Below are 25731 nucleotides of genomic sequence, written 5' to 3'. Positions count from 1 at the left end.
CACTAATATAGTTATCGTCCGCCCCGCTGGTGTGAACACTAATATAGTTATCGTCCGCCCCGCTGGTGTGAACACTAATATAGTTATCGTCCGCTGGTGTGAACACTAATATAGTTATCGTCCGCTGGTGTGAACACTAATATAGTTATCGTCCGCTGGTGTGAACACTAATATAGTTATCGTCCGCTGGTGTGAACGCTAATATAGTTATCGTCCGCTGGTGTGAACGCTAATATAGTTATCGTCCGCTGGTGTGAACGCTAATATAGTTATCGTCCGCTGGTGTGAACGCTAATATAGTTATCGTCCGCTGGTGTGAACGCTAATATAGTTATCGTCCGCTGGTGTGAACACTAATATAGTTATCGTCCGCTGGTGTGAACACTAATATAGTTATCGTCCGCTGGTGTGAACACTAATATAGTTATCGTCCGCTGGTGTGAACACTAATATAGTTATCGTCCGCTGGTGTGAACACTAATATAGTTATCGTCCGCTGGTGTGAACACTAATATAGTTATCGTCCGCTGGTGTGAACACTAATATAGTTATCGTCCGCTGGTGTGAACACTAATATAGTTATCGTCCGCTGGTGTGAACGCTAATATAGTTATCGTCCGCTGGTGTGAACGCTAATATAGTTATCGTCCGCTGGTGTGAACGCTAATATAGTTATCGTCCGCTGGTGTGAACGCTAATATAGTTATCGTCCGCTGGTGTGAACGCTAATATAGTTATCGTCCGCTGGTGTGAACACTAATATAGTTATCGTCCGCTGGTGTGAACACTAATATAGTTATCGTCCGCTGGTGTGAACACTAATATAGTTATCGTCCGCTGGTGTGAACACTAATATAGTTATCGTCCGCTGGTGTGAACACTAATATAGTTATCGTCCGCTGGTGTGAACACTAATATAGTTATCGTCCGCTGGTGTGAACACTAATATAGTTATCGTCCGCTGGTGTGAACACTAATATAGTTATCGTCCGCTGGTGTGAACACTAATATAGTTATCGTCCGCTGGTGTGAACACTAATATAGTTATCGTCCGCTGGTGTGAACACTAATATAGTTATCGTCCGCTGGTGTGAACGCTAATATAGTTATCGTCCGCTGGTGTGAACGCTAATATAGTTATCGTCCGCTGGTGTGAACGCTAATATAGTTATCGTCCGCTGGTGTGAACGCTAATATAGTTATCGTCCGCTGGTGTGAACACTAATATAGTTATCGTCCGCTGGTGTGAACACTAATATAGTTATCGTCCACTGGTGTGAACACTAATATAGTTATCGTCCGCTGGTGTGAACACTAATATAGTTATCGTCCGCTGGTGTGAACACTAATATAGTTATCGTCCGCTGGTGTGAACACTAATATAGTTATCGTCCGCTGGTGTGAACACTAATATAGTTATCGTCCGCTGGTGTGAACACTAATATAGTTATCGTCCGCTGGTGTGAACACTAATATAGTTATCGTCCGCTGGTGTGAACACTAATATAGTTATCGTCCGCTGGTGTGAACACTAATATAGTTATCGTCCGCTGGTGTGAACACTAATATAGTTATCGTCCGCTGGTGTGAACACTAATATAGTTATCGTCCGCTGGTGTGAACACTAATATAGTTATCGTCCGCTGGTGTGAACACTAATATAGTTATCGTCCGCTGGTGTGAACACTAATATAGTTATCGTCCGCCGGTGTGAACACTAATATAGTTATCGTTATAGTTATCGTCCGCTGGTGTGAACACTAATATAGTTATCGTCCGCTGGTGTGAACACTAATATAGTTATCGTCCGCTGGTGTGAACACTAATATAGTTATCGTCCGCTGGTGTGAACACTAATATAGTTATCGTCCGCTGGTGTGAACACTAATATAGTTATCGTCCGCTGGTGTGAACACTAATATAGTTATCGTCCGCTGGTGTGAACACTAATATAGTTATCGTCCGCTGGTGTGAACACTAATATAGTTATCGTCCGCTGGTGTGAACACTAATATAGTTATCGTCCGCTGGTGTGAACACTAATATAGTTATCGTCCGCTGGTGTGAACACTAATATAGTTATCGTCCGCTGGTGTGAACACTAATATAGTTATCGTCCGCTGGTGTGAACACTAATATAGTTATCGTCCGCTGGTGTGAACACTAATATAGTTATCGTCCGCTGGTGTGAACACTAATATAGTTATCGTCCGCTGGTGTGAACACTAATATAGTTATCGTCCGCTGGTGTGAACGCTAATATAGTTATCGTCCGCTGGTGTGAATGTGCTTTAACTAACCCGACCCCGAATACGTGATTTGGCTCCAGTGCGAGTGTCTGACACGATTCTGTCACGTACTTTGGCCAGCGAACGTCTACCTCCCATAATCCTCCTCGCAGAACCCCGACTTTAAGGACAGCGGGTTTATTTATTCATGGCTTGCTTCTGGTTTACTGGAGCTTCTGATGCCTCGACACAGATTTGCACTTTCCTCTGGCGTGCGTTCGTGTGCCGCCCGCAGGAGAGACTCGCGCGTGTTTCCCTGACGGCTGTCAGATTCGCTCACGTCCCGAGTCTCCCACCAGTGAGTCCAGCATCCCAGAGTCCTTAAAAACCCAGAGGAAATCTGTGCACGCTTTCAGAAACTCTCAATACGAACTCAAACATTTGTCACCTAAATTATCCCAAGAACAGATGATCTCGGGTCCTGTGCGTAGGATCCTTACTAAAAGTGTATGTGCGCCTGAAAGCCAAAAATGGCGTACAGCAAAAAATATTCAGACGTATAAACCCGTGTGTACGCCAGAAGCTGCGCAGAATCCCCTTTATAACCCCAGTCAGAGGAAGATTGTGAACGTGCGTCTCCTCCCCGAAATAACCATATATGAGCTTACAACGCCTCCTTTTACTATGCATATCCTCATCTGCATATCATTTGCATATGCTTATTCATCTACGAGTTCCCATGTTTAACGGTACAAGGCATTAGGAGAATATGAGATACGGATGTGCGTCACATTACATTGAAAAAAAGAATTTAGTAGCCGACCCTTGCCTTGTTAGCAAACATTAAAACACAGCATGCCACAGGAAAAGTGTTTAAAAGCAGCGCATCCACAACACATATTTCAATTTTTGTAACTTCTTGTAATGATTTCATGTAATTTAAGCACTTAACTCTATTAATGTGAATGGTGTATTTAATCTAAATGTGTATATCAAATGTAAAACATAGTTCAAATCATTCTTTTATGTATGTAAGCGACGCATTGGTTATAAACAAGGCTCTGGTCTGCTATTTACATTTAAAGGGGTGGTTGATTATGATTTCACTTTTCTAACTTTAGTTAGTGTGTAATGTTGCTGTTTAATCATAAACAACATCTGCAAAGTTACAACGCTCAAAGTTTTTACAGAAATCGTTTTTTAAGGACTACAACAAACGGCTGGTAGGAACTACACGACACTATGATGTTAGTGACATCACAAACCCTAACATTTGCATAAACCCCGCCCCCGGGAACGCGTTTTATAGATTATCATAACAGAATATGCTAACCAATGACTAGAAGATAGTTAACTACACATCAGCAGCAGCTCATTTGCATTTAAAGGGACACACACAAAAACGGCGTGTTTTTGCTCACTCTCAAAAAGTGACAATTTTAACATGCGATATAATATCTGTGGGGTCTTTGGAGCTAAAACCACACACACACACACACACACACACACACACACACACACACACACACACACACACACACACACACACACACACACACACACAAACACACACACACACACACACACCAGCCCTTTAATGTTTTAATGTCCTTAAAGTCCTTTGAATAAATCAAGAATCAAAATTGCTGGTTGCACACATTCTTAACTTTAACACTAGGACTGTTGATAATGAGTGAGTTAATTAATTCTTCTCATTAATTAAATGCATATTTATGTCTTCACAGCTCCGGAATCTGATCGAATGCTGGACACGAGCGTCTAACGAGGGTAGACCCCTGCCAGCCAATCAGCTCTCGCGCTTAGCTGACAGGCGCAGCTGCTTGACCAATCACAGCAGAGATGTGCCAGAGGGGGGCGGGGCTTGAGTGCTGGAGTGGCAGTGTTCGGTGTCGACCGCTCAGAGAGAGAGAGAGAGAGAGGAGACAGCGCTCTGTTCGTCCGATACTCCTGCGCGTCTCTCTCACTGCAGCTCTGTATGCGAGTGTGTGTGTGTGTGTGTGTGTGTGTGTGAGAGCGTATATGTGTGTGTGTTCATGTATGCCAGCAGCAGCTGCATCGCTCCTTCATCCTCTTCATCTTCATCTTGTGTTCGGAGTGAATTCACAGCATTGGCGCACGATCCTGCTCATCTGTTGCCTTGGTGATGGGCTGTCGACTGTCAGGGCCGTGGATGGGCGACGGGATGGGGGTGAGTCCAGTGTGTGTGTGTGTGTGTGTGTGTAAATGTTCACGATTGTGTGCTGATGGTGATTTGGAGTGACAATGATGCTGGTTTAAACACACACACATACACACGTGTGCCGTCTCTCTCATGACTCATCCAGTGATGTGTGTCGGTATGAAGATGCAGCGTGATTTCCGTCATGTGTGTGAGTGTGTGTGTGTGTGTGTGAGGTATGAATCCGGTCAGCTGTGCTGCTGAGTGAGGAACATGTTCACACAGCTGCGCTTCAGTCAGCCTATAGTAGCGATAAACCGAATCAGGATAAATAGAGCGCACGCTAAACGGCTGAACGCGCGAGATCCTGACTGGAAATAATTCGTTCTTCTGTTGATTTGTCTGTCGTTCAGGTTCACGGTCAGGATTTGACGCACCTGCAGAAGCGAGAGGCCTTCCGTATCCTGGCCAGCTACGAGCAGCCAATCACGCTCCAGATCGAGGGGAGGGGGCGGAGCCTGCAGTATAACCGAACGACGGACTGCAGCACGCAAACGGAGCGACCGTGGGATCCTCTCCGCCCGCACTCGTGTTCCCTGCCTCGCCTCCCGCCCTCCGACAGGTGCGACACACCTGTAGCTCACCGCCGCCCCCTGCAGGACAAACACAGACATGCCACCGTTAACCAAAAGTTGCTCATTTTAATTATGCCTGAGAAGCACTGACCAATGAGAACGTCCAGCTATGCCTCTCAGAACACACGCGTTCCCATCCGCCACGCTCCGCCAGCCTTCTCCAGCATGTGAATGGCCGTAAGGCACAGTCATGCTAGGTTTTGCATCCATGCGCATGTGAACGCGGGAGAATGTGCATGCGAGCATTTGTTATCCTGCGCCGCATTCTGAAGCGTCATCATGTGTGGTGAATGCTCACCTCTGGAGTTTATACGGCGAAAAGACGTTTGATCAATTGAGATCTTTTCCAGTTTAGAAGGATAAACATCAAGCATGCAGTGGCTCCGGACTAAAAACATGATTAGAGAGCAATTAGCTTCTAAAATTAAATCTCTAGGAGCTAAATTACATTTTAATTGCCAAATTCGCCAATTGAGAAGAAAGACTGAGTGCGTAGCTTCTTACTTTAGCTTAGAAGTCAAAGTTGTGTGTTGTCATTAAAGGTTCACTAGAGTTAAACAGTTTTACCATTTTCGAATCCGTTCAGCCGATCTCCGGGTCTGGCGGTAGCACTTTTAGCATCGCTTAGCATAGATAATTGAAGCATAGTTAGCATCTCTCTCAAAAAAATTACCAAAGAGTTTCAATATTTTTCCTATTTAAAACTTGACTCATCTGTACATTGTGTACTAACACCGACGGGAAATGAAAAGTTGTGATTTTCTAGGCCAATATGAGGTCATGTTTTTGAGAGAGATGCTAACGGTCTAATCACATTCAATGATCTATGCTAAGCTATGCTAAAAGTGCTACGAAAACGGCAAAACTTTAACTCTCGGGGAGCTGGAGAATGAGTGCTCCTTTAAGGGACATTTTAGATTTTAGTATTTTGAGTATTAAAATAAGTTTAAATTTGATGCTGGCACTGAATATGTCCCATATAATTATTAAAAAAATATGGTAAGAACATTTCTGTTTGAAGAAGTTACATGTATTATTGTTCCAAACATGTAATCCACTTTTCTGCTTACTCCCACAGAAAGTTTCCCTTCAGCCTCTCAGTGCTGCTAAACCATAACTAATCATATCTTTGTAAAAACAACAACAAAAAAACGTAAATATTCAGAATATTTATTTAATTACACATGGTTAAATGATCAAACAGTCAGTAAATAGATTATTATAAATCTCACTAACCCGAAGTTAGTCCGTTTATATATATATATATAGCATTTAGTGGTGTTTAATAGGAAAAATATTATTATTACTATAATCATAAACTACCTATTGCTGTTAATATTACTATATGTAATATTAACAGTCCATATAAGCATCATACTCTTAGTAGGCGTCTTTATGCTGCGGCTGGTCTTTATAGCAGAATGAGGTCAGATCTTTATAGACACAATAACAGCATCTTATATGAAGGGGGCGTGGCCTATAGCTGGAGCGAGGGGGCGTGTCCTATAGCTGGAGCGAGGGGGCGTGTCCTATAGCTGGAGCGAGGGGGCGTGTCCTATAGCTAGAGCGGGGGGGCGTGTCCTATAGCTGGAGCGGGGGGGCGTGTCCTATAGCTGGAGTGAGGGGGCGTGTCCTATAGCTGGAGCGAGGGGGCGTGTCCTATAGCTGGAGCGAGGGGGCGTGTCCTATAGCTGGAGCGGGGGGGCGTGTCCTATAGCTGGAGTGAGGGGGCGTGTCCTATAGCTGGAGCGAGGGGGCGTGTCCTATAGCTGGAGCAAGGGGGCGTGGCTTGTGTGATCAGCCTTTAACATTCACACAGATATATTTGAGTGTAATATATGAGTTTTCTGTGCTCGTCTTCTCAGGATGTACTACAATCACATGACCCTGCCCGTGAACCGCAGAGAGGGGAGCAGGTACGAGTATCTGCCGAACGCGCCCAGAGACCTGGAGCACAGGCAGCGCCTGGCCTACAACGTGAGTTACTACCATAACCACACCGTGATGATTATCAGCCGTTAATATTCATGAGGAGGTGCATACAGTTATTGATTAACCCTTTATGTGGAGAAGAACGGTGTGACCTCCAGTGTCTGATATGTGCCACACAAGCTCATGCAAACAATAATTTAGGTTGAATATCGAGTATTTCTTTCCAAATCCATTCCGCAATGGATTCAACGAGTGTTTAAAAGCAGTTGTTTCATGCTTCTTGTGTGTGTGTGTGTGTGTGTGTGTATGCATGTGTGTATGAGTGTGTGCGTAAGTGAGTGTGTGTGCGTGTGTGTACGTGAGTGTGTGTGTGTTTGCAATTTGCATGTGTGTATGCATGTGAGTGTGATTGTAAGTGAGTGTGTGTATATGCGTGAGTGAGTGTGTGTATGTGTAAGTGTGTGCGAGTGAGTGAGTGTGTGTGTGAGAGAGTGTGTATGAATGTGAGTGTGTTTTAGTATGTGAGTGTGTGTGTGTGTAAGTGAGTGAGTGTGTGTATGCGTGTGTGTGAGTGTGTGTATGCGCGTGAGTATGTATGTTTAAGTTTGAGCGAGTGTATGAGTGAGTGTGTGCGAGTGAGAGTGTTTTAGTGTGTAAGTGAGTGTGTGTGCATGTGTATGCGTGTGTGTATGTATGTGTAAGTGTGTGAGTGAGTGTGTGCGAGTGAGTGTATGAGTGTGTTTTAGTGTGTAAGTGAGTGTGTGCGTGTGTGTATGTATGTCTAAATGTGTGCGAGTGAGAGTGTTTTAGTGTGTAAGTGAGTGTGTGTGCATGTGTATGCGTGTGTGTATGTATGTGTAAGTGTGTGAGTGAGTGTGTGCGAGTGAGTGTATGAGTGTGTTTTAGTGTGTAAGTGAGTGTGTGCGTGTGTGTATGTATGTGTAAATGTGTGCGAGTGAGAGTGTATGAGTGTGTTTTAGTGTGTAAGTGAGTGTTTGTGCGTGTGTATGCGTGTGTATGTATGTGTAAATGTGTGTATGAGTGTGTGTGTGTGCGAGTGAGAGTGTATAAGTGTGTTTTAGTGTGTAAGTGAGTGTGTGTGCGTGTGTGTATGTGTGTGTGTATGTGCGAGTGAGTGAGTGTATGTATGTGTGCGAGTGTGTGTGAGAGAGTGTGTATGAGTGTGAGAGTGTGTTTTAGTGTGTGTGTGTGTATGTCCTGTTCTCCAAACAAACGCGTTTTTCAAAATGGAGCTGCTCTCTTATGCACTGGAATTATTCATGCATTTAGCTACGCTTGGGAATTCACACACACACACACACACACACACACACACACACACACACACACACACACACACACACACGTGTGATGCGCAGGAGGGAACAGCCCTTAATAAAGAAGCTGAAGGAGAGACAGACAGACGTTTACTGTTCAGTGGTGTAAAATAATCACTCTTCCGCATCACAGCCTCATTATGCTAATAATCCGTCGGGAAGCTTCGGAAGTGCTGGGATGTTCTTCTCACACACTGACCGTTACAATCCCATATGAACTTATCTCTGGACTGGTTTAATGGTTTCAGGAGCAGGAGTTCTCCAGTGGCGTTTCTCAGGGACAGAACTGTCTGATCGGCTGCTGCAAAACCAACTTCGAGGAGCCCAGAAGTTTCCAGAGTCAGGTGAGAGTCACATGACCAGGACTGGCGGAATAATGGACGAAAACGCTGAATTATTGAGTATCCAGCGTGGGGTTGTGAATATAGTCAAAAAAATGTGACAAAGACTATAGAACCGCAGCGGCGTGTTGTTGTTGTTCTGGTTCTCGTGTGCGTCTCTTCATCCGTCACGGCCCGAGAGGCGAGGAGTCACATGTTATGTAAGTTATGTGTTACCAGGCAACTAGCGATCATAAATATGGTGAAGATCCTGAGCCACCGGAGCGACTCTTGAGCCGTTCAGTCAACGGAATTCATGTGGAATTTAAAGGAGTAGCTCACTTCAGAATTAACATTTCCTGATCATTTACTCTCCCGCACTTTACTCTGTCTCTCTTCAGTGGAACAGAAATGCAGGTGTGTGAGGAACACACTCCAGATGTTCTCCATATAGTGACTTCAATGGTCCAGCGGGTCGAAGGTCCAGATGTGAGTTGCAGCTTCAAAGTCTCTCACGATCCAGCCGAGGAATAAGAGTCTCATCTAGACAAACCAGCCGACATTTTATATAGAAATACACATTTATATACTTTTAACCACAAATGCTGGTCTAGCACGAGCTGTGATGCGCCACAGGTTGAAAGGTCAAGCGTGATGTAGGCGGAAGAAACGACCTAGTGTTTACAAAGTGAACGTGCAAAGACTTGATCAAACTTGGAATAACTTGTGTTCCGGTTCAGAAATGTAGGGTCGGGCGAAAAACTCAATCACATTTTCTCCTCCAACTTCAAAATCGTCCGACATCACGCTTGACCTTCCAACCTGATGACGTAACGTGTGGCGCATCACAGCGAGTGCAAGACCAGCATTTGTGGTTAAAAGGGTTTATTTTGTTATAAAATGGCCGCTGGTTTGTCTAGATGAGACTCTTATTCCTCGGCTGGATCGTGTCGAGACTGAAGCTGAAACTCACATCTGGACCTTCGACCCGTTGGACCATTGAAGTCACTATATTGAGAACATCTTACTAGGGCAAAATCACTGTAACTCATCGCCTCGAGTTGCTTATTGCTCTAATGTCTTAATATGTGTGTTTGTGCCAGACTGATGAGGATGACTACCTGATGGAGAAGCCCCTGGGTTACCTGCCTCTTCACCACGAGCTGGACAGTGGCCTCGGCTGGACTGACGGGAGTTTCCACCAGGGGGAGCTGTCGGGGCTGGAGACGGAGGAGGGGGTGGAGGAGTGCCACGCCCGCGGAGGAAGAGGAGGCTCGCCCTCGTCAGAGTCCTTCATCTCGTCAGAACTCAGCGACTCTGGCTTCTACAGCGTCAGCACTGGCGAGTTCCTGCGTTTCCAGCGTCTTCTAGAGAAGCGCATGCGCCATTACAACGCCCGACTGCACCACCAGGGGGAGCCGTGTTCCCGCGAGCGGCGTGACAGCCAGATTAAACACCCGCTGGAAGCCATCCCGGAAACGCTGACGGTACAACCTCAAAACGTTTGCGTGGGGTCGCGAGGATTGTCGCGGGTGTCGTCGGTGCAGTATCGCAAGGCGGAGCGGCCATCTTTGAACAGGCATAGCTCTAGCAGCGGCTCACTGTTTAATCCCGCGGTGCACTCCACGTGTAGTACACCGTCCGGCCAGCGGCGGGCGTTGCCACATCCGAGCTCTGTGGGGATGCTAAGGAGGAGCCGGACGCTTCATAACCGCCCTACGCCTATGGAGTACCGCAGACGCGCTAGTCACCCGGCCTCGCCTAATTATAGCAGCGCTACACTGCATCCCTGCAGCCACGGAGCCAACCTTCCCATAAATCTCCCTGAGGAGCCAGACTTGCCACTGGTTAGTCACCCCGCACTCCCTACGCGGACTGCACACGCTATGCATGCGATGAGCCAACCATCCCTGATCTCTCCCGCGGAGGAGCTCAGCTACATGCCTCCGAATCTCCATGAGCGCAGGATGCTAGCATCCACCAATCCCGTGATGGAGCAGCCGCCTAGTCAGCAACGGTTCCACACGCTAAGCCACACGCCCAGTCAGGATGCTAACGATACCTGGCCGAAACCCGCTAACCGCGCGGGCTCGTGTGGAGGAGGTGGACTCTATAGCACCTTGGAGGGACACGTTCCAACCGCGGCCGCTAGGAAAACGCCGAGCGGGAACTTGCGTGCGATGCGGAACCAGATGCTACGGGACAGAGCGTCCCGACTAGCGGATGAGCGTAGCGGCATGAGCACGGATGAGGAGAGTCATAGCGAGGTACGCATGGGTCGCTACTGGAGCCGGACCGAGCGACGCGAACATATGCTACAGAAACAGCAACAGCTGCAGGCTAGAGGGGGCGTGGCTACAACTGGATTGGTGCACGGGGTCATGGGAGGAGCCAACGTAGATAGTTATAATACAGTTCTCGAGATGAGCCAGAGGAAACTAAGTCGCCTGAGGAACCGGAAGCTACTGGACGACTGGACCACCGTAGAGGAACTCCTGACGCACGGATCGCGCCTGAGCGAAGACGCCCGCCAGCTGCCCACGTCGTTGCTAACCGTCACAACTGTATAGCGACACCCGCCGAGTGTGTGTGTTCAGATGTGCGTGTATGTGTTTGTGTGTGTGTTGGACCGCCCGCACTACACAAAGCTACCTCCTGAAATTGAGGTTTACTGTAGATACAGATGTTTCCAAAAAACACCGTAGTAAATTGATTTTTAAATGTTATATTTGGAGTATCTTGTTTTGCATTGTGTTGTAAAAAAAGATGTTTTGTTAATATGGAGCGAAATCACAGTTTTGCAGTTTTGATTCGAACGCATGAAGCAATACAAAGACGCCAGACAAAACCGAATTTCATTTTGGTGCCAAGAAAAGTTTACGTTACGGATCAATTTAAGGTGGTGCTAACCGTGAGATTTAATTTAATTTCAGATTATTCGCAACTATAGCCTATAAACGACATCCGGATTACGTCACTTTTGCACAAAATGGAAAATTCCCTCTCAGACCGTCTTCCGCTAGCCGAGTGAATTTGTGGCGTTAGCACAGCCCCACCTTTCAATCGTGAATCTGATTCTCTGGGAATAACATCGGATGATCTAACGGGCAGGTCGTGAGTCAGATGATTGGGTGTTCAGGGTCATGCTGGAGATCAGGCGGCGGAAAACATGAGTGTGTGTGCGGGTTCTTGCACTATAACTGTAGTTCTGTAGAGTATTTTTAAAAGCTATTTTTCTTGTGCTCTTCACAATTGATGTCACTAAAAGGAACAAAGAACTTTTATAAAGACTCAATCGAGAATTATAAGTGGTGTCAACAGCAGTACAACAATTTGGTAGTTTTGTTCAGTGCAGAATTATATTTTCACCGCACTTTTCCGCAAACCAGGGGGATTACATTTTACAAAGGGCATCATGAAACACGAGCAGAAATGAATTTAGCACAAATTGCGGTGAATATGCAACAATTGACAAAGATTTTCTAAATGATTAAAGGTTATTCACACCAAAGACGACAACTAACGATAAAGAATTCTAATTTTAAATAATATATGCCCACAGAGGAATGAAATCACTCTTGTTAAGCCACTTTTTCCAGCTAATGAACGATAAAAACATTAACAGCCAATCAGAATCTATCGTGCTTTAAAGAGCTCCAGCCTTTAAAACGGCTGATAAAACTTCAGTGCCCGCTTATAATAAACATAACGTTGGTGTGGACAGTAATATCGTTATAGTTATCATTATAGTTTTTGGTGTGAACAGGCCTTTACACAAATTCGTCCTGCTCCCGTTTCATGAGTGAGGCCTAATTATTTTCCAAAGTAGAAGTATTTTCAGAGTCACCTGTCATCGTGGGATGTTTGCGGATCTTTGTTTTGAGCAGAAAATCAGGATCTTTCCCACCTGCACTATTTTTGGTGCACGAGCACTGGAGTGTTTACAATTTTTTCCTCACAACTGTGACTCTCTGAGACGCATCTCGCTCTCCCGCCCTTTCTGAGGTGAAATCACGTGACGTCCTTTTCACCGTGAGTCAAACGCTGTGAATAATGGATTTGAACGGATGAGACGTGCGCTATTAACGGACCTCTGCCTCTCTCTCTCATTGGATTTTGCTCGTTTCCACTTTTAGAAACCATTTCTTGGAATATGATGTACATGTGGTTGTAATAAAGATGAGATTTTAATTAGCTACTTCAAGTGTTTTTTTGGTCCTTATTGAAGTTGGCGTTCATAAGTGAAGTCTGTCAACAAAACTAATTATTCTCTGAACTGAGCAAATTGCGCTAGTGTTCCCACACGCTTTGACCAACGAATTTCCCATTCGTTCAGGAATATTACATCATTTTATAACGAATACACTCTCGAAGAGAAATTAGGCCTACTAGATGATATATTCTAGTATGATTATGAAAGTGTATAATGAAGACGGACTTTTTTTTATGTTTTCAGGCAACCATTAGGATTATAATTTTTTTTAATAGTTTTTTCCCCAAGATTATTTGACAAATATTATCCTAATTCATATTTATCCCAATTTAGATACAATTTCCAAATGTAAATTTGATGTTTTTGCGTTTCAATGGGAATCTGAACCGTGATTACCAGTCAGGTGACGATGAGGAGGATGATTCTTCACTGGTGAAGTTGAGCTTGTCTTGGATCTCCACTGACATTATATTTTTAATCTGACCACTTCAAATGTTTAAGAATAAACCACAAAATGGAATCCAACAGTAGAAAAGCACAAAATGGAACCGAATAACAGAAAAATGTCTTTCTTGCTCCCTCTCTTTCACACACGCACCACTGCCGCCACCTGCTGGATGGACGCGGTTAGTGCAGAAAAACAAAATGGAGGCGGTTATTCACCTCATGATCTGTAGAAATCATGGTAGAAATGCGAACAAGGTTGATTTAGGTTCTTGATTCCTCTGAAAACATTTGTATTTAATAAACCTATAAATGATATTTATATAATTTAGATAACGAATCTCTAAATTATATAAGGGGGGGGGGGGGGGGGGGGGGGGGATAACGAACATTTTTTGTGAATGTTAAAATAAACTAGATTAAACACAAGCACATTTGAGATATTTACAAAAATGTGTAAATGTTACAATAAACTAGATTAAACAATGTGAAAAAACATTTGAAATTATGTATTAAAAACAAAGTAAAAGTTTGTGAAATATATTCAAAAAAAAGTATTTTTTGCAAGTGTCAAAATAAAATTGATTAAAAAATGTGAACAGACCAAAACGAACAAAACTTCTGAAACTAAATAAAAAAAATAATGCACTTTTTTTTTTTTTTTTTTTTGACAAATTTCGCGAAATGCGACCAAGGTTGATATATGTTCTTGATTCCTCTGAAAACATTTGTATAAAAAAACATCATACACAGAAACCACAGTCTCAAAAAACAAACTGGTTTAATATGTATATATATATAAAAAAAAACACGACCAGTCTAAGGATCTCACAGAAAAAAAACAAAAACAAATATATCCGACTGAGTATATGACCCAACTAGTGCTTAAACACAGAGACAGATCGGTCTACTCTAAATAAAAATACATGCTTCCCTCTTCTTATCACTCTCTCAGGAAGCAGACGGGCTTCGAGCGGTGGCGCTGTTGAGCTGTGACGTCCTTCTGTACCGATGACACTCAAGGCCAGTCCGTAGAGTTCATATAAAAGAGCGGCCTCATTCATCCACACAGACAGGGGGCGCCGGTGTCCAATCAGTCCAATCCCTGCACCTCATGCGGCTTGTACACCGACGAAACCAGATTTCCTGAAAGAACAGCATTTGTTTGGTTCAATTTAACATCGAAACGTGTCGAGTTAATAAACTTTTATTAATAAAAACGCATTGTTAAAATCCTTCAGGTCAACGTAAAAAGAGCGAAGCGACAAAGCAATGCAAAACTGCACCAACACTAAAGCTCATATGGATCCATTTATGGGGGAAATTTGCATATATTTAAATCGCAAGCGAATCGTTCATGTGCTACAAGATACAATCTGAACAATAAAAAATGCTTAGTTAAAATAAAGCTGAAATAAAATATAAATATTAGATGGAAAACTTTTTTTTTGTTGAAATTAAAGCTAAATAGAAAAAGGGAAAAAAAAACTAAATGAAAAAAATAAATAAAAGCTATTAATAAATACTATATTAGTATATAAATAATGCTAAAATATCATTGCTGCATGATCTAGTTCACACACGCATGACTCCTTTGAACTGATTCTTTGAAAACGACTCATGAATCATTCGGTCAAAGATTCACATCCAAAGCACATTTTCGTAGCGATAAAAACAACGTTACAAATAAAAGAATAAATAAAATATTGTTTCATGGGAATGATCCGTTCTGTGGCTGTGAAAATTCAAGCAGAAGAGATTCAACAATATGAACAAATAAAAGCGATATTAATATGAAAATGCGAAATTTCGCAAAGAACATTTAAAATTTATATTGCGAATGTCAAAATAAACACAATTAATTTAATTAATTAAATATTAATATTAATTAAATGCACAAACAAAAATGGACATTTAAATACACATTTTAAACGGTATGATAATATTTAAAATAATGTGAAATTATAGGATGAGGTAAAAAAATGTATTTAGCAAAATTATTAAAACTATTATTATTAAAAATAAGGTAAAATCTCGTAAAGACTCACATTTTTACAGCTAAAATATTTATCGTTCAAAACGAGTTTCCGTAGTAATATCAATAACAGGTTTTTGTTTAGCATCTAGTTTGGACGAATTATTACGCGAGTAGTGTTGCATCATGGGAAAGATCGGGTCTGTCGCAGAGGAAGTAGACCTGAAGCATTCGAGCGCACACACATGTAAACAGCACAGGGGTCAGAGCAGGAAGGACAGGAAGGCAAGCAGGAAGTAGATGCGGCCAATCACAGCTGAGCTCAAGCCGTGGGTCAAAGGTCGCAGCGGGTCTTACCTGGCGTCCCCAGCCCCTCTGCTCTGTCCCGGCAGACTTTGGGTCTGAACGGAGAGTCTTTGTCTTTACCTTTAGATCCCTTGGGTCGGCCCGCCGCCTTCTTCTTCGACTTACTGTCGCCCTTCACGCCCAGTAGGGGATGCACCTCTGAGAGAAACACAGAGGTCAGAGGTCAGAGGCGTGGACTGATGGAGAGCAGGCGCAGAGGATCTGACGCTCACTAGTGCGAATGACCAAACAATTATATCACGTATTCTTCTAAATTATAGCGGTTTCACAGTGTTTTTACTGTGTTTAGCACATGTTCTACTGAGTGAGAGAGGACACACTGCAGTGGACGGATTCAGAACGCCATACTTTACTGTCATGAGTGAATATTGTAGGAAATCCCACACTAGTGTAATACAGGTTTACAGTGTTTATACAGAGCATCAGCAGGAGGCGCTGTAGGAGCACCAGAAACACTGGTTTCCTCGGTAACAGCTGAACGCAAAGCGGTTTCCACGGTAACGGCTGTAAACAAAGCGGTTTCCGCGTTAACGGCTGAACACAAAGCGGTTTCCTCGGTAACGGCTGAACACAAAGCGGTTTCCACGGTAACGGCTGAACACAAAGTGGTTTCCACGGTAACGGCTGAACACAAAGTGGTTTCCACGGTAACGGCTGAGCACAAAGCGGTTTCCACGGTAACGGCTGAACACAAAGCGGTTTCCTCGGTAACGGCTGAACACAAAGCGGTTTCCACGGTAACGGCTGAACACAAAGCGGTTTCCACGGTAACAGCTGAGCACAAAGCGGTTTCCACGGTAACGGCTGAACACAAAGCGGTTTCCTCGATAACGGCTGAGCACAAAGCGGTTTCCATGGTAACGGCTGAGCACAAAACGGTTTCCACGGTAACAGCTGAGCACAAAGCGGTTTCCACGGTAACGGCTGAGCACAAAGCGGTTTCCACGGTAACGGCTGAGCACAAAGCGGTTTCTACTAGGGCTGTGAAACGATTAATCGCATCCAAAATAAAAGTTTGTGTTTACATAATAAATGCGTGTACTGTGTATAATTATTTTATATATATAAATACAAACACATGCTTGTATATATTTAGGAATATTTGCATGTATATACTGTATATAGATTTATATATAATTTATTTTATATATAAATAACACATTTTTCTTAAATATATACATGCACGTGTGTGTATTTATATATACAAAATAATTATACACAATACACACACATTTATTATGTAAACACAAACATTTATTTTGGATGCGAACAATCGTTTCACAGCCCTAGTTTCTATGGTAACTGCTGCACACAAATTGGTTTCCACGGTAACGGCTGTACACAAACCAGCAGCGCAAAATAACAAAAATAAACGCTGGTATTCGGTGTGAACCAGAATACCGCGCAGCGCTTGCACTCACCGTCGCTCGGGACGCCCTGCAGCTCGATGGTGGTAGTGCGGATCTTCTTCTTGGGCGGCGCTCCGTCCGCCGACGGCTGCCGTTGTTTCTTGTCCGCGGGGCCGGTGTGCGCGGAGCCGTCGTCAGGCGTAGCGGTCTGACCCGCGGCTTCGGGAGGAGGGCCGAACGGGTTCTCCTCGGGGTCCTCGACCTCCGGAGCGATGGGCAGGTACAGCAGCGCTTTATAGTCCTCCAGCTCCTCGTCACTGCAGACACGGGCAGCAGGCGCCGTTAAACACCGCTAGTGAGGCTAACCCACGACGCGGACATTACAGTTCAGGTGGACTATACTGCGAGAAACAGTGGCGGTCAAAAACTATTACATTACAAATAACGCAAAATTTATTTTGTAAATATTAAAACTTAATTATACATAATGAACAAACAAAAAAACATTTGTAACAATAATATTAAAAATAACGTTAAGTGTAGCGAATTACAATTTACATTTTTTATTTTGTAAATAATATAAAAAAATAATAAACTATTAAATAATGAACAAACAAAAACATCAATATTTAAAAAGTATTTTGTGAGTGTCAAAATAAACTTGATTAAAACAAACTAAATGTCAAAACAAAAAAAAATGAACAAAACATCTGAAATTATTTTAAAAAATAATGCGAAATTTTGCGAACTTAACATGCATTTTGTGAAAGTTAAAATATACTGGATTTAACAACATGGACAAAAATTTTTTAACTAAAAAACAAACAAAAACATTTGAAAGTAATAATATTAATAATAACGTAAAATTCTGAAAAATTATATTTACAATGAATTTTGCGAATGTTAAAATAAACGAAACAAAATGAACATACGTCAAACGTAATTTTTTTTTATAATTTAATAAACCATTTGATAATATAAAAAAATGTGGACAATTATATTTAAAAAGTATTTTGAGGAACTAGATTAATCAATATACAAAAACACGAAGTCAAAAACATTTGAAACTATGCTAATATAAAAACGTTTTTTTTGGTACAATTTTGTGAATTATATTTAAGAAGTATTTTTACGTACAAAAGGTCAAAACTAAAATAACTATCAACAAAAACACATTAATAACTATAATATAGCTAAATTTAGCTAATTGCATATTAAGGAATTAAGGAATATGAATACAGTTAAACTCTTCCCTGTAGAGTTTAGCATCATTAACTAGTGTGCGGTGTGTTTCCTGTCCTCACAGAACTCATGTTTAGCATACAGCTGTGAGGGGCGGGGTTTAGCCTCGCGGTGGGCGGAGCTTGATATAGAAGGAAACAGTCGCACACTGAATCACAGATTGCTTTAGCTTTAGTGAGAGTTTCTGACCTGCTGCAGAAAGCCTGGATGGGGTCGACCGACGTGACGTCCACCTCCTCATCCTCTGCGGCGTCGGCTCCTGACACACACACACACACACGGTCAGTGTCATGTTCATCAGTGTGTGAGTGTGTGTGTGTGTGTGTGTGTGTGTGTGTTTACCTGTCTGTTCCGGTTCACTCTTGTCCTCATCCTCGATGTCAAACTCAGACTCTCTCTCCTCATACTCCACGTTCTCGTCCAGCTCTTTAAAGTCCGGTGCAAACGCGCTCCAGTTCTCCTGCACACACACACACACACACACACACACACACACACAGTCAGCTTCCTACTGTCGACACAGGCTGCACCCTAACAAGTGTGTGAGTTTAGATCGTTCGTGTACTAGTGGTCAGCTGATACATCACCCGAGCATTTTTTTTAATGATGATACATTTTCTGTTTTCGGCAGCAGGACTTTTATTTTGACGCACAGGAGCTCTCCATCTTCAGTAGTTTAGTCTGTCTAAATGAATCCTGTGCATTTGCACGGAGGCGCTGTCAAAATAAAAGTCTTGCCGCTGTCAAAATAAAAATGTCAATGAAAGTCCAAACGCTGTCAAAATAAAAATGTCAATAAAAGTCCAAACGCTGTCAAAATAAAAGTCTGTCCACTGTCAAAATATAAATCCTAACATTGTCAAAATAAAAGTCCAGGCGCTGTCATCATTTCTAATTCAGTAAATATGTCAAATAAATACAAATGTAATTGCAACAATTGTTAGGCATGTGTTATTTACTATATTTAAATTAAATTGCATGATTTCACATATAAAAACAAAAACAATCAAACCTCTATGGTAATATTAAAAAACAATGCACAATTTTCCTAACTATATACAGTATTTAAAATGTATTTTGCGAACATTAAAATAAACTGGATTAATCAATATGAAAAAAAGCGAAAATTAAAGAAAAAATAAACATTTCAAACTCTGATAATACTAAAAAAAAAACTGCGAAATTTAGCACATTATATTTAACATTTATTTTGCAGATGTCAAAATAAATGGATTATTCAATATGAATAAATAAAAATGCCCCAAAAACATTTTAAACTCTTTGATAATATTAAAAATAATGTGAAATTAAGCTAATTATATATACATTTTATCTGGCGAATATCAAAATAAACTGGATTAATCACTATGAACAAAGAAAAACATCAAAACGAAAAAAGACGAACAACAAAAACACATTTGAAACTGTATGATAAACAATAATGCAGAATTTAACCAATCATGTTTAACCAGAAGTGAAAAGCGAAGAGTGATTCCTCACCACTTGGTTCTGAGCCCATATGGACACCACACCGCTGGAGATGGAGGCGATGATGGGCCGCACGGGGTGCCACTGCAAACACACACACACACACACACACACACACACACACACACACTGTTCAGTGTCGTCTCACAGTTCTAGGAACGAGCCAGGATGCTTCCCCGAGAACTAATGGTTCGCTGGTTTAATTCGCAGCGCCAGCAGGAACTCTGAGTGACGTGAGACACACTTGTTGCTGTGACTTTTATTTTGACGGCGCTGAGAACGACTGAACACACACTGCTCACATTCTCCATGTTCATTAGTTTACGATCTGTCTAAAAGTCCTGAATACGTTATTAGAACTGTTATACATAGACAGTAGACAGTAATGAAGAGTAGACCGACTGGAGTAGGAGTAAATGATGTGTCTCACCGCCACGTCCAGCAGCAGTTCTCCGCGCGTGCCGTGCAGGATCTTCACCAGGTTCCCGATGCTCTTCTCCCAGATGTAGAGCGCGTGCTGACGGGCCGATCCCGCCACGATGTACTCGCCGTCGCCAGAGAAGCAGCAGCGCTTCCACGGAGTCCTGGGGGCAGAGAGAGACGTCAGCGCTCACACACACTCACACACACGCACGCTCACACACACGCACACACACACACGCACACGCACACGCTCACACACACACACACCTGTTGACGAGGTCCTGCAGCTTCTGCATGGGCTCGGGTTCTCCGTCGCGTCCGCAGGTCAGGATCTCGCGGCCGTCGTACACGCGGATGATGCGGTCCGCCGTGTTGATGAGGAAACAGCTGTTACAAAAATACAAAATACAGAAAACAATTCCAAAAATTTCACTAATATAATCAACTACAATAATGGTCAAAAAAATATTATTTAGTATTTTAAATCATCTTATTATAAATGAATAGCTTGGAATCATTGTTTATTATTACTACTTATTCTATATGTTATGTATTTTAATTACTCTTTTTTTAAATGACTAACAAACAATACAATTATAATTAACTAATATAATAATAAAAATTATATTGTTTATATTATCTATTTTAAACTTTTATTAATATAAATAAATATTTTTGCATAATTTATAATTAGTATTATTATAATATAATGTTTTATTATTAGTTTCATATGATAATGAATGTACCTTCCTGTGAATTTGCACAGAGGAGCTGTCAAAATAAAAGTCTGTAAGCTGTCAATCTTCACACAGTTAGTACACTGATATTATTTATACACTACAGGTTTTGAGAGCTGTGAGTGTGTGACCTCTGACCTGCCCTTGCGTGCGAACTCGATGGATTTGATGGCGGTGGTGTTGCTGGTTCCCGTCGTCACCCGGAACGAGGCCACCAGATCCTGTGTGTCAGTGTTGAGCACCAGTATCTGCAACAGGACAAACACGTGAAGCTCTTACACACACACACACACACTCACACACTCACACTCACACTCACTCACTCTCACACTCACTCACTCTCACACTCACTCACTCTCACACTCACTCACTCTCACTCACTCTCACACTCACTCACTCTCACACTCACTCACTCTCACACTCACTCACTCTCACACTCACTCACTCTCACACTCACTCACTCTCTCACTCTCACACACTCACTCTCACACACTCACTCTCACACACTCACTCTCACACACTCACTCTCACACACTCACTCTCACACACTCACTCTCACACACTCACTCTCACACACTCACTCTCACACACTCACTCACACACTCACTCTCACACACTCACTCTCACACTCACTGTCACACTCACGCTCACTCTCACACTCACTCTCACACTCACTCTCACACTCACTCTCACACTCACACTCACTCTCACACTCACTCTCACACTCACTCTCACACTCACTGTCACACTCTCTCACTCTCACGCTCACTCTCACTCTCACTCTCACGCTCACTCTCACACTCACTCTCACACTCACACTCACACTCACTCTCACACTCACTCTCACTCTCACTCTCACTCTCACGCTCACTCTCACGCTCACTCTCACGCTCACTCTCACACTCACTCTCACACTCACTCTCACACTCACTCTCACACTCACTCTCACACTCACTCTCACACTCACTCTCACACTCACTCTCACACTCACTCTCACACTCACTGTCACTCTCACACTCACGCTCACTCACTCTCACTCTCACACTCACTGTCACACTCACGCTCACTCTCACTCTCACACTCACTCTCACACTCACTCTCACACTCACTCTCACACTCACTGTCACACTCACGCTCACTCTCACTCTCACACTCACTCTCACACTCACTCTCACACTCACTCTCACACTCACGCTCACTCACTGTCACACTCACTCTCACACTCACGCTCACTCTCTCTCACTCTCACTCTCACTCTCACGCTCACTCTCACACTCACTCTCACACTCACTCTCACACTCACTCTCACACTCACTCTCACACTCACTGTCACACTCACTGTCACACTCACTGTCACACTCACTGTCACACTCACTGTCACACTCACTGTCACACTCACTGTCACACTCACTCTCACTCTCACACTCACTCTCACGCTCACTCTGTCACACTCACTCTCACTCTCACGCTCACTCTGTCACACTCACTCTCACGCTCACTCTGTCACACTCACTCTCACTCTCACACTCACTCTCACACTCACACTCACTCTCACTCACTCTCACACTCACTCTCACACTCACTCTCACACTCACTCTCACACTCACTCTCACACTCACTCTCACACTCACTCTCACACTCACTCTCACACTCACTCTCACACTCACTCTCACACTCACTCTCTCACTCACTCACTCTCACACTCACTCTCACACTCACTCTCACACTCACTCTCACACTCACTCTCACACACTCACTCTCACTCTCACACACTCACTCTCACTCTCACACACTCACTCTCACACTCACTCTCACACTCAATCTCACACTCACTCTCACACTCACTCTCACACTCACTCTCACACTCACTCTCACACTCACTCTCACACTCACTCTCACACTCACTGTCACACTCACTGTCACTCTCACACTCACTCTCACACTCACTCTCACTCTCACACTCACTCTCACACTCACTCTCACACTCACTCTCACACTCACTCTCACACTCACTCACTCTCACACTCACACTCACTCTCACTCTCACTCTCACACTCACTCTCACACTCACTCTCACACTCACTCACTCTCACACTCACACTCACTCACACTCACACTCACTCTCACACTCACTCTCACACTCACTCTCACACTCACACTCACTCTCACACTCACTCTCACTCTCACACTCACTCTCACACTCACTCTCACACTCACTCTCACACTCACTCTCACACTCACTCTCACACTCACTCTCACACTCACGCTCACTCTCACGCTCACTCTCACTCTCACTCTCACACACTCACTCTCACACTCACTCACTCTCACACTCACTCTCACACTCACTCTCACACTCACTCTCACACTCACTCTCACACTCACTCTCACACTCACTCTCACACTCACTCTCACACTCACTCTCACACTCACTCTCACACTCACTCTCACACTCACTCTCACACTCACTCTCACACTCACTCTCACACTCACTCACTCTCACACTCACTCTCACACTCACTCTCACACTCACTCTCACACTCACTCTCACACTCACTCTCACACTCACACTCACACACGCTCACTCTCCCTCTCACACTCACTCTCACTCTCACACTCACTCTCACTCTCACACACACACTCACTCTCACACACACACACACTCACCTTCCCCTTGGCGTTCCCAGTGTAGATGTATTCCCCGCGCCGGTCGAAGGCCGCCACCACGTTCAGATCCGAGTCGTCGTCGACGGGCAGAATCACGTGTTTGGAGTCGGACAGCGTGAGCAGGACCGGCGCAGACTTCATCGGACACACCAGCACTTTATCCCTGAAACACACACACACGCGCAAGTCACAGACTGTAGAAAAGATGGACGACGCGCTTCACTCTCTTCCATTGGTGCAAAGTGAAGCTCCCAAAGTCCTAATATGCAGTTGACATTCTGATTCTGCGCAGGAGTAAAACTAACTTTAGCTGGACAATAACTTTATTTTAGAGCTGCTGTAAAGACAAAACGATCTCTGTTACTGTAATCTCCTATTATCACTAATCTGTCGAGGTGGCGGGACAGGAAGTGATGTCACTCACATGTCCCTGGGGTGGTACTGCAGCTTGAGGATGGGCGACGGGAAGCGGAAGCGCTGGTCACAGTCTCCCGTCAGGACGTCCCACTGGGACACGATGTTATCAGTGGAGGCGCTGACCAGCTTGTGTCCGTCTCTGCTCCAGCTGATGCACAACAGAGGGAGTGAGTGAGTGTGTGTGTGTGTGTGTGATGGGTAGGGTTAGTGTACGGGAACAGAATATACAGTTTTACACCTGAGTGAGCAGACGGGGTGTGTGTGTGTGTGTGTGTACCTGAGTGAGCAGACGGGATGTATGTGTGCGCTGATGATTTTGGCGATTCCTCGTGTCAGAAAGTCCCAGATGACGATGCGTCCGTCGTTGCAGCCGACGGCGAGGAGAGTTCCCCAGCGGTTAAACGTGCAGGTCAGAGCCATACTGATGCAGTCCAGGGTGCCATCGGCCTCCTGCACGCGCACACACACAATATATTTAATCAAAATAGAGGACAGAAACACAGGTGAACGACACACACACTCTCTCACTCACTCACTCACTCACACACTCACACACTCTCTCTCTCTCTCTCTCTCTCTCTCTCTCTCTCACACACACACACACACATAGAAATAAATATAATATATATATATATATATATATATATATATATATATATATATATATATATATATATATATATATATATATTGTTGATGTACCTCTGGATAATTCTGCCCGAACGACTCTGTAAAATAGAAAACAACGTTATTTCACATCAACATTCCCGGTACGGTAAATTTACACAATCTGCATAACTATCATAATACACTACTGAATGTTTATCAATCTGACAGTTCATTTCAGTGCAGAACGAAAAGGAGCATATAATAACACACATGATAATTAAATGAGTCCCGAAAGAGCAAGTGTCATATTAAATATTTGAGTTACAATAATAATCGATACGCTGCTTAATTGTTTCCATTGAATGTTTATCAACATTAAAAGACGGCTAGCAGTGTGTTAGCGCTGAGCTAACAGGCGCAGGAACAGCAGATCTCACCGAGCAGCTCCAGATTCATCTCTGCTGCTACACGAGCACAAGCTCGGAGATCAGCGACTAGAGAAATTAAAATATGAACGAAAAATTGGCAGAAACTGAAAATATTACAGCATTCCCGATGAGCGACTGGCGCGGAGCTGCGAGGAAGGACCCCAAAACAAAGCGCCCAACGGAGCGCCTGAACAAAAACACCAGAAAATCAAGAAATAATTGTTTTGAGTTTAAACCTAAACGCTAACAGCGCCACACTTTCCAGAAAAATATATTTAATTAATAATATATATATAAAAATCGTCTTATTTAATAGATTAATAATTAGCCACTTTTATAAAAAAATTATTTACAGTGTTGCAACAGCAAAATATTGCAGTATACAACTCATTTAATTTGATTAAATATACAGTTCCGAAAAATACAAAACAACAACGTCGACCTGACAATAAATACACTTTATTTACACAAAACCGCACTCACTACAACACAACATACAATGTTTATATTATAATTTAATCTGTATCAACATCTGAGGACATTTTATTTCATGTATAATGTACATTTACATCGTAAATAAGATTGCTATGATAAAAAATCTGAGAGTCTCGAGAGTTTTCCGTTAGAAGCGTTTATATACTGTCTATGGTTAGAAGGCAGCAGTTTCCAGCTGTTCAACAGTATTTTCCAGTGGTGTACTGAAACCGCGCGTTCAGATCCAAAATGGCGCCCTATGGAGTCG

At 43.2% G+C, this 25731-nt stretch overlaps 2 protein-coding genes across 4 annotated transcripts; one reads left to right on the top strand and one right to left on the bottom strand.

Moving 5' to 3' along the window:
* Positions 1–4112: 4112 nt before the first annotated feature.
* On the top strand, positions 4113–12827 carry LOC306988681 (uncharacterized protein). 2 transcript variants are annotated; one of them, XM_079593802.1, is made up of 5 exons: positions 4113–4437; positions 4821–5029; positions 6908–7019; positions 8560–8655; positions 9735–12827. In XM_079593802.1, the coding sequence occupies exons 1-5, from the start codon at positions 4393–4395 to the stop codon at positions 11199–11201; spliced, it is 1929 nt and encodes a 642-aa protein (XP_079449928.1). In that variant the 5' UTR covers positions 4113–4392; the 3' UTR covers positions 11202–12827. The 2 variants fall into 2 exon arrangements, with proteins under 2 accessions (XP_079449928.1, XP_079449929.1); XM_079593803.1 differs by lacking the exon at positions 4821–5029 and having other exon boundaries at positions 4149–4437; positions 9735–12479.
* Positions 12828–14050: 1223 nt separating this feature from the next.
* Positions 14051–25237, bottom strand: rbbp5 (retinoblastoma binding protein 5). Of its 2 annotated transcripts, none has more exons than XM_079593820.1 (14): positions 24999–25237; positions 24655–24680; positions 24230–24402; positions 23960–24100; positions 23536–23698; positions 21007–21116; positions 20399–20518; positions 20139–20292; positions 19721–19792; positions 18563–18680; positions 18410–18479; positions 17051–17295; positions 15690–15767; positions 14051–14434 (listed from the first exon to the last, which is right to left on the bottom strand). In XM_079593820.1, the coding sequence occupies exons 1-14, from the start codon at positions 25015–25017 to the stop codon at positions 14382–14384; spliced, it is 1542 nt and encodes a 513-aa protein (XP_079449946.1). In that variant the 5' UTR covers positions 25018–25237; the 3' UTR covers positions 14051–14381. The 2 variants fall into 2 exon arrangements, with proteins under 2 accessions (XP_079449946.1, XP_079449945.1); XM_079593819.1 differs by having other exon boundaries at positions 15621–15767; positions 24999–25163.
* Between the last annotated feature and the right edge of the window lie 494 nt (positions 25238–25731).

The sequence above is a fragment of the Phoxinus phoxinus genome (assembly GCF_949152265.1).
Source record: "Phoxinus phoxinus genome assembly, chromosome: 20".
In the NCBI taxonomy this organism is placed as follows: Eukaryota; Metazoa; Chordata; class Actinopteri; order Cypriniformes; family Leuciscidae; genus Phoxinus; species Phoxinus phoxinus.
The sequence above is the reverse complement of the archived record's forward strand: the minus strand, read 5'-3'. Positions and strand labels throughout refer to the sequence as shown.

What these genes read in the sequence shown, in the direction of transcription:
- LOC306988681 (XM_079593802.1), top strand. Translation starts at nt 4,393, where the DNA reads ATGGGCTGTCGACTGTCAGGGCCGTGGATGGGCGACGGGATGGGG. An exon ending in CGCCTCCCGCCCTCCGACAG is followed by an intron (nt 5,030 to 6,907) that starts GTGCGACACACC and finishes TCGTCTTCTCAG; the next exon opens with GATGTACTACAATCACATGA. An exon ending in GGCAGCGCCTGGCCTACAAC is followed by an intron (nt 7,020 to 8,559) that starts GTGAGTTACTAC and finishes TAATGGTTTCAG; the next exon opens with GAGCAGGAGTTCTCCAGTGG.
- rbbp5 (XM_079593819.1), bottom strand. An exon ending in TCGGGCAGAATTATCCAGAG is followed by an intron (nt 24,403 to 24,654) that starts GTACATCAACAA and finishes GTGCGCGTGCAG; the next exon opens with GAGGCCGATGGCACCCTGGA. An exon ending in CTGCAGGACCTCGTCAACAG is followed by an intron (nt 20,293 to 20,398) that starts GTGTGTGTGTGT and finishes CTCTGCCCCCAG; the next exon opens with GACTCCGTGGAAGCGCTGCT.